Source organism: Condylura cristata, unplaced genomic scaffold, assembly GCF_000260355.1.
Source record: "Condylura cristata isolate star-nosed mole 26May11 unplaced genomic scaffold, ConCri1.0 scaffold00036, whole genome shotgun sequence".
Lineage (NCBI taxonomy): Eukaryota > Metazoa > Chordata > Mammalia > Eulipotyphla > Talpidae > Condylura > Condylura cristata.
In genome coordinates this window covers 7,615,535-7,629,654 of record NW_004567137.1, presented here as the reverse complement: position 1 = coordinate 7,629,654, position 14,120 = coordinate 7,615,535, and the positions used below count along the sequence as shown (strand labels likewise).

The window sequence follows — 14,120 nt, the reverse complement described above, 5'->3', positions numbered from 1 at the left end:
AACAGGAGAGGTGCTGTGCCATGTGAATCACCTCCCTGGCCAAGGATCAAATTTGTGTGGCAGTAGCTGCAGAGAGCTTCACATTGTTGTGCTTTGACCTGTTGCACCACCAGGGAAGGCCCTACTTTTGGTTCCTAATAGATACTTAGGTGCAGAGAATATCATAGCACAAGAATTAAGTGATGCTTTACATATTTGCAGGTGTATTTCAAAACTTAACAGAAAAAGTTGAGCATTTATTTTGGCAAACTATTTCAGAACTTATGCTGTAGAATCAGAGTATTTGTGTTTGCAGACTGATATTTCTGTGTCCTACCTATCTGATTTTGATTTTTGCAAGTTATTTTTGGTGAATAAATGCAAATAATAAGAATATCTTTTTTGAAGACATGTTCTAAAAAATTATCAATTGCGGTCATTTTATTAGTTACTACTATTATCCTAAAAGAGACACAACTGCTCTATATGATAGCTTCACAGAAAACGTTTCCTTTGCTTGTACTTATTGCAGGACTAGGTATTTTGGGTGTTTTCATAATTATTGTGCTCTTCTGATTTAAAAAAATAAGATAGAATATACATGTTATATTCATATAATATAATCACTTTGTGTGATATACTGCCCCCTCCCATGTAACAATACTACAGAAGGATTTTTCCAGGTGATCATCACTATGTTTAGCCAAATATTTTAAGTAACTATATACCACTTTATAATATTAACATAATATTAACTTTTATTCCTAACATTTCTTGATAGACATTTGTGATTGCTTTCTTTGGCAGTTACTATTAGAGTTCTACTATAGTCCTTATACCTTTTTATTTATATTTGAATATATTTTGTAGTTTATATGTCTACCTTATTTGGGCTGGATCATACAAATAAGCAATAGATAACAGACTTAGCAAAATTTCCTCCAAAAATGCTAGATTATTTTTACTCACCGCTCATTTCTTCAACCATTACTAATACTTGGTACTCTCATTCTTGGATTATTTTGACATTTTGAAAAGCAAAAGTTACTTTTATTGTGCAGATTTGCATTTTTAAATTTAGGGAGGCAAATAGCTTTTATATATTTGATCACTTGCATTTTATTTCAGCTATCTATTCATTCACACTAAGTTTGTCTTTTATTAAACTTTTTAAAAAGTTCTTCCTTTTGATACTCAGTATCTTTGGTTATGATTTGTTCTCTTAAGTAGATGTATTATCCCTTTATTTAGTCAGATCCATCAGATATTTATTTGACAGATTATGAATTTGTAAGTCTTTTTTAAAAGATTTTATTTATGCATACAGAATTGGGGTACAGGCCAGAGGTTCAGGGCCAGTGAGAGAATTCATCAGAGAAAGTAATGAGCAGAACAGGCAGATCAATGAAGTACACTGCTGAGGGGAGCAGCAGGTGGGTCAGGAGAGGTCTGCTGTGCCACATGGGTCATTTTCGGGGCTGGGAGTAGAACTCACACAGAAGCTGCCAAGGCCAGCTTCACAGGGTTGCATCCTAACCCACCACCAAGGAGGGCCCGAATTTCTATGGTATTTTAACGGTCTTCCTAGTTCTGAGATTATAGAAGTGTCTATAATCTTTCTTTTAATAATCTTAATGTTATACATTAAATTTTTCAGCTCTCTGGAGCTTAGTTTTAAGGCTGTTATAAGAGAATGATGAAATTTCACTATTTCCCAAAGATATAACTACAATTATAATAGCCTCTTACTGAAAATTCTAGAATTATTACTGCTGTTATTTATATCATTACTGTTCATGAGCACTTAACTTACAATTGCCAATATACTATTAAGTGCTTTATACTTAATACCCCTTTAGTGCCTTCTGAGGTCACTACTTTTTACTTAGTCCATTGTATGAGTGGAGAAGTGAGCATCTTGCCCAAAAGATCGTATCTAAAACGTGGTAGGGTCAAGGGTCAGGAGTGGGTTGAAGCAGTCGTATGCCAGAACCTATGTGCCCCAGGCAGGGTTACACCAGGTAGCGTTCTGTAGATTCTTCTGATTCAGCACGTGACAACATTCGTGGTGAGAGGTCCTCTAGGTGCCATCTTTATGCTGCATCTCTCACCTTGGCCTGGACTCTCCTCAGCTCTCATCTTCTTCCTGTTTTCTGTGGCTGCCCTGGTTCTGTGACCTGCATTTCCTCAACAAATCTAGGGTGATGACTGTGAATCTGGCAGGGAGTGTGACCAAGTATGACAGCTGCGCCCCAGCATCCAGGACTGAAATTTCTGTATGTGGCAACCAGAACAAGAGGGACAATTTGTAGATCCGACCACAGAGTTGCTTTTTGTGCTCTCTCCTCCTCACATAACACGTTCAAATACAGTTGGCTTTGAACAACACAGACTTGAACCGCATAGGTTCATTTTACAGTTAGTCTGGCACAGCACTATAAATGTTTTTTTCCTCCCTTCCCTTATTGTAAAAATATAATAGTGAATGCATCTGACATAAAAAATATGTGTTCGTTAATAGTTTATGTTATTTGATAGGACTTCCAGTTACCACCATTTTACAGTTTCAGAACTCAAAAGTTTGTGTGCAAATTTTGGATCATGTGAAAATCCTACCCCTCGCATTGTTCAAGGGTCAACTGCATAACTAAAACTAAAACTATGTGACCACATTAGTATTGCTTTCAGAATAAAATTCCATAGTATTATACGTTGAAATGCTGAGTTCTTCCTAAGGAGCGATCTTTACAAAGTTTCTACCTGTCCTCCGAAAGCCCACTTTTCTTCTTGGTGCCTTTGGCATAAGCCTTGTCTCACTACCTGTCCTGTTTGTGCTCAGTCTTCAGGAACCAGCATCACTGTGGACATCGCCGTGATGGGTGAGGCGCATGGCCTCATCACTGACCTCCTGGCAGACCCTTCCCTGCCTCCCACTGTGTGCACATCCCTGAGGGCTGTGAGCAACCTGCTCAGCACACAGCTCACCTTCCAGGCCATTCACAAGCCCAGAGCAAATCCTGTCGTGACTTTCAGTGAAAACTACACCTGTTCTGATTCAGAAGAAGTCTCTGAGAAAGACAAGCTGGCTATTCCCAAGGTGGGTATCAGTGACGTACTCCTGAGGTTAAACTTTTTCTTTTAGTTGAATTTGAATTGGACTGTCTTCTAGCTCTTTTTCTTGTCAGATTCATATGCAGATTCACGTCAGTTCCTCTGCAGTCCAAGTAATAAAAATTAATCATAAAACCTGTCCTGTTGCTTAACAGCTTTTTGTAAATACTTTAGCTCCTTCTGGAATCTTTTTGATTCAGATGTGCAAGAAATTTTAACTTGTCTGTGACAGAGCCTCTTCCATGGAAGAGTCTAGCAGGAAAAAACAACAGAAAAAAGTCCCTGTTCAGATGCCAGTGTGGGTTCTGTTGAAATACACTGCTCTTGAAATGCAAGGCTCCTTTGTTCTTTAATGTCTCGGTAGGATAGTCTTTACAGAAGCAATGGCTTTCCTCAACCCAAAATGTTTGGATTTCTGAACAGAGGCTAAGATCTTGTACCAGGGTAGATCTCAGTATGAGTTGAAAGCAAGTCACGTTAAAGATCCTTAAGTAGCATCATGGGTAGCAATCCCTGGCACATCCAGCAATAAACTGGCAATCATGGCAATAACATTGTTCTCTTGCTATTGTACTCTTCACCAAATGTTGTTAATTAGGTGGTACATAGTTGCTTTTAAGCATGTGCTTCTTGGAGAAAGGTTTGAGTAAGCATTGTATGACATAAAGGAATAAGGAGAGACAGACTGATTCCTTTGGGTCTCAAAAAAACATGAGATCATTGACATGTGAGGGCAGTAATCTTGGTATTTACAGCTTTTGACCTCTCCCCTTTGAAGTACCTGCCAAGATGCAATAGTCAGATCTCTGCATAGCATCAAAAACAATTTAGTACCAGAGTTTTTCTTGAATTCCATGGTATCATATACTTCCCCTTTTTTACTATCATCAGAAGAGCAGAATGCCTCTTTGTGAATCATGGCTATGCAATTATTCTACAAGGAATAAGCAATCATAATAAAAATGGGTTGAGCCTCTATCTATTATAACTGTTGGCATAGTTGTATTAGAAAAATACTTCCAGCCTAATATTTAAGGTCAAGACACTTTCAATATACCAGGACTCATCCTGGTGAGACCAGGATCTTGTGTGATTGCTGATGCAGCCATATGTTCCCTTGGACTGGACCTGGCAGGAAGAGAAACAGCAAAAAGAGGTTTTGGGTCAATCAGCATAGTCTTTCAAGAAGAGGGAGTGTGGTTCTGGGCCTTCCCTGGTGATGCAACAGGTTAAAGCACAATACTAAGAAGCTAGCTGCAACTACTTCAGTACCAGTTTGATCCCCGGCCAGAAAGGTGACCACATGGCACAGCAAACCTCTCCTGTCTTGCCTGCTGCTTCCTTCAGCAGTGTACTTTGCCAATCTGCCAGGTCTGCTCCCCACTCTTTCTCTGGTGAATCCTCTCACCTCTCCTACAACTCTGGCTGTACCCCAGTTCTGTATGCACAAATAAATAAATCTTAAAGAAAAAAAAAAAGTCTGTACTGGTGACATTACCCACATGATATCTAAGTCACCTTCACCACCTTACATAGTGAATTTTCTGATTTGTGCTCTTAAACATAGCTGCTTTCATTTGTAAATCAAGAAGTTAAAATTTAATCAATGAATACTTTAGTAGGACTCTTGTACAAGATGTGCAAATTAAACCAATTCCAAACACATGACTTTTAAGGAAAACTGCTCATAATAACTAATAATCTATGTGCACAGATGTGTAAATCATAGCAAACTAATAAAACTGTAAAATCATCCCAGTGGTTCCTCATCCCTAGGATCCCGTTTATATAATCATTAACAGGAAGTGCCAAGACGCTATCTTTATAATATTCATTCATTTTGTTCAGAATTTCTTCTTGAAATCCTGTACACCCAAGTTTTAAATAAGTGAAATAAGCGAGAGTCAAGTAACATAATAAATTTACTTCCATCTGAAAACTCATTTCCTTCCAATGTGTTACATAGAAGTCGGTGGTTGAAAATATGCGCGATAACCAAATCAGCACTTCATCTTCCCAGCGCTTGAGAAGGAGCTTGCCCCCTGGCTTATTAAGGCGAGTTTCCTCAACGTGGACAACGACCACCTCAGCCACAGGTCTGCCCACCTTGGAGCCAGCCCCAGTGCGGAGGGACCGTAGCGCCAGTGTCAAACTGCATGAGGCACCTTCATCCAGGTGAGACGAGGCTCCCATTGGTTTCACATGACTTAGAGAACTTACTTGCCAAAAAATGATAAATTACTGGGGAGGGAGGCCCCAGTAATTTATCATTTGGATGTCCCCTTTGAAAATTCAAAGTTCATTGGATGTCCCCTTTGAAAATGAAAAAGATATATGGCTTACATGCAGAAGAGTCTGAGATTAACCCTAGGTAATTGAGCATAAGTTGTGTGGTCTGGCCTTCACTGTCAGCGGGGACAGGGACTTGGTGACTGGATGGCAAGTATTGAGCCCCAAATAGAGTGAGGTTAGATTTTATCTAGATTGAGATCCACATCTAGACCCTTAAATTTGAAGTATCCAACCTGACACATGCAGTTTTCACATGTTCCCCAGGCCCCTGACAAGCTATCCCAGACCACCCTCCTAAGAAACCTAGATAATGTCCAGACAGTGGACAACTTAAACTTTATTGAGTGTAATAGAATGACTTCAAAGCTAGAATTATAAAAGCTAAAGAAAAGATATTATTAAGATCTGGAAGGAGTTTTTGAAAAATTTTATCATGAAAAAGGTGTTTTTAGAGGGAGGTATTGTATTTGTCCTTTTCTGTTAAGAATAAAATCCCATACTTTATATACATGTAATTACCCTGCCACCATTTACCACTGATTTCAGGTTTTTGAGACATTTGTGTTTGTTTTATGAAGGACCTAATGACTGAAAAATAACCACATCTTTGCTGGCTTCCAGGACAGGACTATTAGAAATCATTTTCTCTGGATTTGACTTTGAATATAAATAAAGCAATTTTCTGAGACTGGCAGAGAAACAGAAACCTTTCAAAATCATAGGCATTTAATGAATGCTGACTTTTGTTGTTTCCTTTATTAAGTATATATTAAATTCTTCCATCTTAAAATTCTAGTCCAATCAAACCGTAGAGGTGGAAGCAAACTGCAAAGATTCTTTTCTATTTCAGTATATACTCACCTCCAGCTGATAATCTGGGCTTTGCTAAAACTTTAAATGCCATCACAGGAGATGTTAAGCAGTGTTTGTTGTGAACATTTCCTAAAGTTTGAAATTCCTTAATTTCCTCTGAAAATATTGACCATTGTCATTTTTCTGCAGCACCAGATACTGATAAGTGGTTACGAATAGTACGATAGTTAAATGTTGCATAATGAAATGTGTTCATAGCAGATGTCATTTAGAGAGGAAATCAATTTTACCATTACACCTAACCAGGATTCCTGCTGTTACATAGTTTCATGCTCCATGATTTTCTTTCCATAAAAGAAGATCTACCAAAAATCCATCCATGATTTCTTAAATGTCTTCTCTGTGTGTGTGATAGTTTCTTCTGGTCACATCTCACTTTTTCCTAATATCTTCTTCACTGAGTTAAATGAGATCAAGGGCTGATGTTAAAATCATGAGGAAGAAGATATTAATAATTATGAATTTAACTTCCAAGGAGCCTGGCATTCTTTTTGTAAAATAAATAATGAAATATTTTCAAAATAGATAAAGAATAACATATTCCTTATTCCTTCTCTTTTCCCTAAAAATATCAAAGGCTATCTTGCTTACAGAGACTTTTTCCAGCCTTTCTATTCCTTGATTTAACTGTACTATGAAAATCCTGCTGTAAAATGTGAAAATCAGAAAACGTTTTCACCATGATGAAGACATGAAATTCACTCTGAAGACAGTTCACACCCTAAACAAAGCCATATTATGATTGCAGAGCAATTGCACCACTTCTAAAAACCACTAGCTTTGTTGGCTCATGTTGTCGTAGGTGAAAATAGGGAGAAGACAGCCTGAGATAATCACCAATCCTGACTACATGTGGAAGTTAAAACCTTCTGCTCATAGGAGAACTGGTGCTAAAACTGCTGATTGATTTCAAAAGTGATTTGAGTTTTAGCCTTATGTCTCTTCATTCTTATGTCCTTGCATTGAGGCTTTTTGAGGACTGCAGTGGTAGGAAGAAAAGTAGAAATGGGTATGAAAAGAAGAGTCATCTGGAAGTAGAGAGTGGGATGATTTCCTTGTGGCTCGCTCTGCATAGCCTGGTGACTGGGATGCAGCCAGGTGGCTACTCAGTTGTGTTCTCAGAGGCAAGTGGGAGGGAAACTTAGTGGAAGAATCAAAAGGAAATCTTGTTGATTTTTAAGTTTGTATTTATTTTGGCATAGAAGAACTAGGGTGCAGGCTAGAGGGGTGGGGAGCAGAGGGGGTGAGAGGATTCACCAGTGACAGAGTGGGGAGCAGCACAGGCAGACCTACTGAAATCCACTGCTGAGGGGAGCAGCGGGCGAGACCAGAGAGGTCTGCTGCCATGTGTGGCTCCCTGGCCAGGAACTGACCTCAGGCCATCAGGGTGATAGTGCTAAGACTTAAACCCCAGCCTACCAGGAGGGCCCAGAAGGAACTTTTAAAATAGGCTTTCAAAAGTCTGAAATAGATCATACCCTAATCACTACAAGTCAGTCTTGGACCTGAGCTCTAGTTCTGAATATGAGGCAGAAAGGAGGGTTAGAGAAACTCTCGGCACCTGGCACAACTTGGGAGCTGGGTTGCAATTTTCATGTGTCAGACTAAGATCCTAGAATCCACTTTGGTGGAGGAGGGCTGAGCTCCACGGCAGTTGCCGAGCTTCCCACTGCTGTGACGGCAGGAGGAGAACAAGGAAAGCTTTCCCCTTACTGTTTTACTCTCCAGAATCCAAATTAATATATACATGTGAGATCTGAATAAGAATCAAAGATCTGAATAAGAATCAAAAGAGTGAGCGTCAAAAGAAAGGCTCCCAGCAGGATCGCACAAAGCACACTATGTGGATAAACCTGCCAATTTGAATAGGTATTTATAGTCACACAAACACACACAGAGACAAGTATATTGATTTATTATTTTATTGATCTATTTCAATAAATTAATATTATATTAAGAATGGGATATAAGCTATGATTATCTATGTTGAAGATTATTGATTCTCCATATATTAAAAGATCTTTTATTGGATTTTAATAAAAACAGCAGCATGTATTAAATGCCTTTATTAAAAAATAATGACAGTAGGCAGCTTTTGAACTAGCCTTCATAATGTAAATTTTTAAGATATTGAGAAATCATTAACATTAAGGTCTTTTAAAAATCTACATAGAAAACTAATACCAATTCATTGTATTTGGTGTACTGAGAAATTAAAATTCGTCTGTCACAGATACATCACATATTTCTTTACAATAAAACTTACAAGTCAGTGAAAGGAGTTAAAGGAGAATTGTGTTATAAGGAAATAATAGTGTGATTATTAGTCTCATTTTTAGAGTTTTCTTTGACTTTACTGTTTCAAAATTCCAGGCATTTATAAAATACCTAGAATGAGATTTCTAAGAAAAATATGAGGGATGTTTTCCTTCCTTGTATTTGATAGATGCTGCTGTTGTACCTTTCATCTGTCTAATTTGTATCAGTTTGGTAAACTACTATTAAAAGAAAGCAGAAAAATGAATTAAATGTTTTATTAAATTTGTCATTCATTTATATGTCTACACAACCTTGGGATTACATTTTTCCTCTCCTGTATGTGTGCATGCTTCACTCACCCTCCATCAAGCCACCTATGCCAGTGCCCTGCTCCATTCCTTCTCCTCTCTCCCCACTTCCAGTCTCTCAGAAAAGACTTTCAGAGGCCTGAGTCAGGCCCTCCTTATGGAGCAGTGGGTTAAGTGAAGCATTATGAGATTATCTGCACGAGTTCAATCCAGGGAGGTGACCCACATGGTGCAGCAGACCTCTCCTATCCCACCCGCTTCACCCCTTATTAGTGTGTTTCAGTCGATCTACCTGTTCTGCTCCCCATTCTCTCTGGTGAATCCTTTCACCAACCCCCATCCACCTCTGGCCTGTGCCCCATTTCTTGTAAGCATAAATATCTTTTTTTAAAAAAGGCCTGAGTCAGCAGTTAAGGAAAAAAAGAAGGTACCATGTGTGTCAAACTGGACATCACACTCACTATAGAGACCCAGGGTTCACTTTATTGATAACCAAGGGATACAGGCAATAGCCCAGCACAGGTTCAGAATTCTTCCTTTTGAGAGGTCTGAAACCATGAATGCAGCAGCCTAAAAGTCCTTACATTGCAGAGTAGCACATGCTGTGGTTTTAATGGAAGCAGTAAGGTTCTAAGCAATGCATGCATACTGTTGCTTGCACAGAAGAAGCCATTTTGGGTATGGAGCACCTCCAGTTGCACTTTACTAATTATACAGCTTACATGACAGTCTCCATCCATTCATGGCCCCATAATGCCATCAATTTCAGGTATGTCCTGCTTACTGTGCCAACTAAAGATTGGCAAAGACTGCCAAATTATATTCATGAAAGTTATAACTCTCACCCAATACCAAATTTACTAATGCTTGAAAGCACACAGTTGGTAACAAAACACAGCCCAAGCATTTTTCCCTTCTAGCAGTCCAAAACTGTCAGCACTGCTTCCTAAATTCTTTTCTCTCTCAAATAAGGACAGATTCTGTTTCAAATTTAACTAGTAAGGTTTGGAACAATGTATGCAGGAAATTTTAGTTTGGAACACCTCCCAAATGTACATCCCATTAATTGCATGGTTATATAACATTCTACATCACAACCCTCTATGGATCTATTGATTCCAGGTTTATGTGTAATAAGCAACATAGACCAAGTACGCCTTGCTAAAATCATTCTGTAGGTGAAGACTGCCCATTACCTTTCACCTACAAAGCATCCATTCATTACTAGCTTGTTCACAAGGAGATTTGGTTCACTGCCCCCTTTCTTTCCAGGGAATCACCAGTAAAAGAAATGAAAGTTATCCTACATCTTAACCAGTAAATTTGCCAAGGTTTTGGAAAATCTGGGAGGAACGTGATTGTAGAAGTACAATGAGATCATGTTGGATTCAGATGATTTGGATAAATAAAAAAGTTACCTCCTTTTGTTAACCCAGTGAGTTTGATGAGTGATTTCTCTCTTTCCACAGCCAAGGAGACTGAGCTTAGGTAGCCTGTTTTGTGATCTGGAAGGAAAGGCTTTCTGGCACAGAGCCTGAACCATTACTCAGGAAGGCAAGAGTATTATGATGGAAATGATGGCGGGATTCTGGCAACATCTGCCCAGGAATGGGTGAATATTTCCTTCATTTTCTTCATGCTCTCTCTCTCTAGTGCTGTCGGTCCAGATACTTGGAGTAACCCAGCTATGATGACTCTCACCAAAAGCAGATCCTTCACTTCATCCTATGCCATTTCAGCGACTAACCACATAAAGGCTAAAAAACAAAATCGTCCAGGTAAGTAATTTTTGAGAAGAGTTCGCACTCACCACAATTGAGGCTCGGAGTGAAAATCAAGCCCTCGGCCTTCTGGTGAGATTCTGAAGGTGCCCTATTCTCAGATCTGATTGGTTTGACTGTTTTAAAAGGGAAAGTTCTCTATAACCAATCTGTTGACTCACTTGACACTTTATATAATGATCCAGGTTCTTTCAAGGATACCGTTTCATACTTCGTATCTGGAACTTTCTGGATGAGTAGAAGTCAGTGTTGCCATTGAGGTGACTGTGTGGCAGCATCATCTTATACAAATCAAGGATGGACTTAGCAAATGTCAGTGCTGTTTTTAGTGCCTGTTTCAAGAAAATTCTTTTTCAGGCATGTGGCTTTAAAATCAATATAATGTTTCATCTACTGTATGTTTTAGAATTTTTTCAAAGAAATCTTTAGGTCACTTCCTCCCTTCCAAATATCTACATGCTAAAAGAGGTATGCATAGCTGTGAAAATACAATTCAGGACCTTTGAGAACATTGAAAAAGACCTCAGGTCAGCAAGCAGAAGACTCAGAGGCTCTGACTGTCACTTGTAAAGAAAGGAGCCAAATGAAGTGTCACAGTAGACCAGACCCAGGATCTGGTGTCAGAACACCCCATGGGCTCCAAAGCATCTCTCTTCCCTTGTGCTCTGTGAACTCAGCAAATATCCTGTAGAGTGTTGTCTGCGTCAGACAGCGGACTGGTTTAGGAATATGGCAGTGACTAAGCCAGACCCAGCTCCTCCTCACAGATTCTCACAATCCAGTTGACAGTTTAATCAGTGGACAATATGCTCTATAACCTGCTAAAGGCTCTGATAAGGAGCTGTGGGATGATTTTCAAATAAAGAAAGAGGGATACAAGATCCAACATTTTGAAAGTGTGCGGAACTTAAGTTTGTAAATGGCTGGTGGAGCAGACAAGTGGAGAAGGTCAAAAGCAGACAGACAGGAACAGGACCCAGAGCTCTGGTAAGTGGTGCAGAAAGTGGATCCCCAGATCACTTCATGTTCCCACCTGAATGTGAAATGATTTGGGGGACAGTGATCTCACTTAGATTCTGCACTGACTCAAAGCTGAAGCCCAGTTTTGTTAGATTCTGTGTCCAGGTTTGCCTTCTAGAGTCTCATGAAGAGTTCACTGCTAAGGTTCCTACAGAGCTTCTTACTCAAGTGGGTTGAGGAGAAATGTGTCCTTTCTCATGGGGTAGATTTTTTTTTTTCCCAAACTCAGGTGTTTCTGTTTCTTCTCATAGAAGTACAAGAAGTGTAAATTTACTACAAGCCACTGCATCATAGAAGCAGAAATTGCTGATATGGTGATGTTATTGTGAAGGTTACAAAAGCAGTAGTTCTATTTAACTAATTTCAAGGGCCCATCTTGAAAAAATGAACTTTTCATTTTTTAGACATTCAAGGCAGCATTTTGTGATGTCTCTGGCATCTAAAAAGGACAACTGAGGATTTTCTTTCCCCTTTGCTCACCCACTTTGGCAACTTTTGAACCAATTCAGCATCACCTTAAATCTCTACTGTTCAGTGTAGAAAGACACTTCCTCTAGAAAATATGATTTTATGGAATTGCATCTATAAAAAAACAAAGATAATCAGATTTACTTAAAAAATGAATCAAATTGGAGCCTCTTTGTTTATTAGAATATTCTTTAAATTGTAGAATATTCTTTAAATTGAATAGAAGTCATTCACACCTGAGAAATACAACAGAGTTTTTGTCTGAATCAAGCAAAAACCATACTTTCTTGAAAATGCCTTAAGGGCAAACACAGATTAGCTGTGGAGTGCTGGAACTCTTCTGGAACTCCAACTAGGTAAAGGAGCTGAGTTTGAGCATTCCACATTAAACCTGACACTTCAAAATGGGCATTAAAGTGGTCCCAGATTGGTAGAACCCATGGCTGCCTACAAAAATAGGGGTAGATGATTTTTGGTGGAAAGAGTTACCAGCTAAGGGCCATGCAACTTGAATACTTTAAGTCAAAATTGGAGCTTGGAAGCACTACAGAGGTATGAGAAACAACATGCATTAGAGAAAACGGGGAAATTCCTTCCCCATCTCTAACAGGATTGAGATATTTAAGGGCTAAAATATTTAAATATTTCTTCTAATTTTAAAATGCTTAAGTATTTCAAGAAAAACACAGGGCCATAAAACATGGTAGTAATAGAGAAGGCATCATTGCAGAACATCTAAATGACTTGGAAATGCAGTCCAGGAATGTGATAAATTAAGTGGCAAAAGAGATGACGGGAGGGAGTGTAGAAAAGTGGAGGAGGAATGTGTGAAGAAATGTCCAGAATGCAGAAGATGAGCAATTGGAAGAGGTTTTAAGAGATAGAAGAAAAGTAATTAGAAAGTCTAATATGCATAATCAGAGTTTTAGTGGAAGGCAGGAAATTTTAAACTTTGAGGAAAAACAGTCAAGGAACATTCTCATGTAATACAAAACAGTGACACTATACAACACCAAAGACAAAAATATATTAAAGTCAACCAGGGGAAAAGATGCATTTCCTTTTCTGGAAAGGCAGCTCATCTGAATGCACAAATGTCAGAAGTGGGCATTGGAGCACAGTTGAACTTCTTCAAAGTTCTGAACCCCGAATTGTACACCCAGCAATCTGTCTCATAAATGCAGGAGTCAACTGCAGATATATTCAGCTAATCAAAACTTTGCCACCTACCAAATCTTAATTAAAAGAATGTTTGATGGTGTATTCTAGAAAGAAGAAAAGTGGTATCAAGGGGAAATTCAGAGGGCTTATAAAAAAATGTTGTTCACCAAGTCAATTGTGAATCATGAGTCAACCCAAATAAACACAATAGCCATAAATAATATTTCCAGATTTGTAGATATACTTTGAGAGATTTTTAAAGGCAAAATAAAAATATTAGACAATAATAATATGTAACTCAAAGGATGAGATGTGAGTTTAAGTTTTCTACATTTTTATGTAGCCCAGAAATGGAATCCAGAAAAGGAAACTGAGGCATAAAAGTGTTAAGTAGCTTGCCCAAGATCACACAGTTATCCTGAACCCTTTCTTATGTCCTGATGATTTCATACTTGAACAACTGGAGGACAGCAAAGGAGATCATTTAAAATTAGGATGTTCTTGTTTCTGTCATTGGCTAAGTAAAAGATAATGGAAGGGTTTCATTTTTCTGCCTCAATGTTTTTCATGTAAATGATAAAATGAAAATTATTAAAATAGCCAACCTTCTAGAAAGTCAGAAGTGGAGAAGTAGGGTAAGCACATTCACTGGGGAAAACACAGCTAATGAGCCAACTACATGAGCACCAGCCTCATCTTCAATGTCCAGTACCACAGTTTTTTTTTTTAAAAATATGTTTTTAAAAATAATGTTTTACATAATTTTGTGCATTTGTTCATCTCAGTTGTAATCCCCTTAGGTTTCCCATCACCAAATCACCCCTGTGCCATCACCATAGTCCAGTACATTTCCCTTCACCCACTCTTT

At 38.5% G+C, this 14,120-nt stretch overlaps 1 protein-coding gene across 1 annotated transcript in view; it reads left to right on the top strand.

Moving 5' to 3' along the window:
• The window catches only part of PDE3A (phosphodiesterase 3A, cGMP-inhibited), a 281,970-nt gene that overhangs the window by 226,289 nt on the left and 41,561 nt on the right, over positions 1-14,120 (top strand). Inside the window, exons 3-5 of the mRNA XM_004693230.2 lie at positions 2,819-3,076; positions 5,111-5,265; positions 10,476-10,600. Coding sequence (XP_004693287.2) covers positions 2,819-3,076; positions 5,111-5,265; positions 10,476-10,600 — 538 coding nt within the window. The remainder of the gene's footprint in view (positions 1-2,818; positions 3,077-5,110; positions 5,266-10,475; positions 10,601-14,120) is intronic.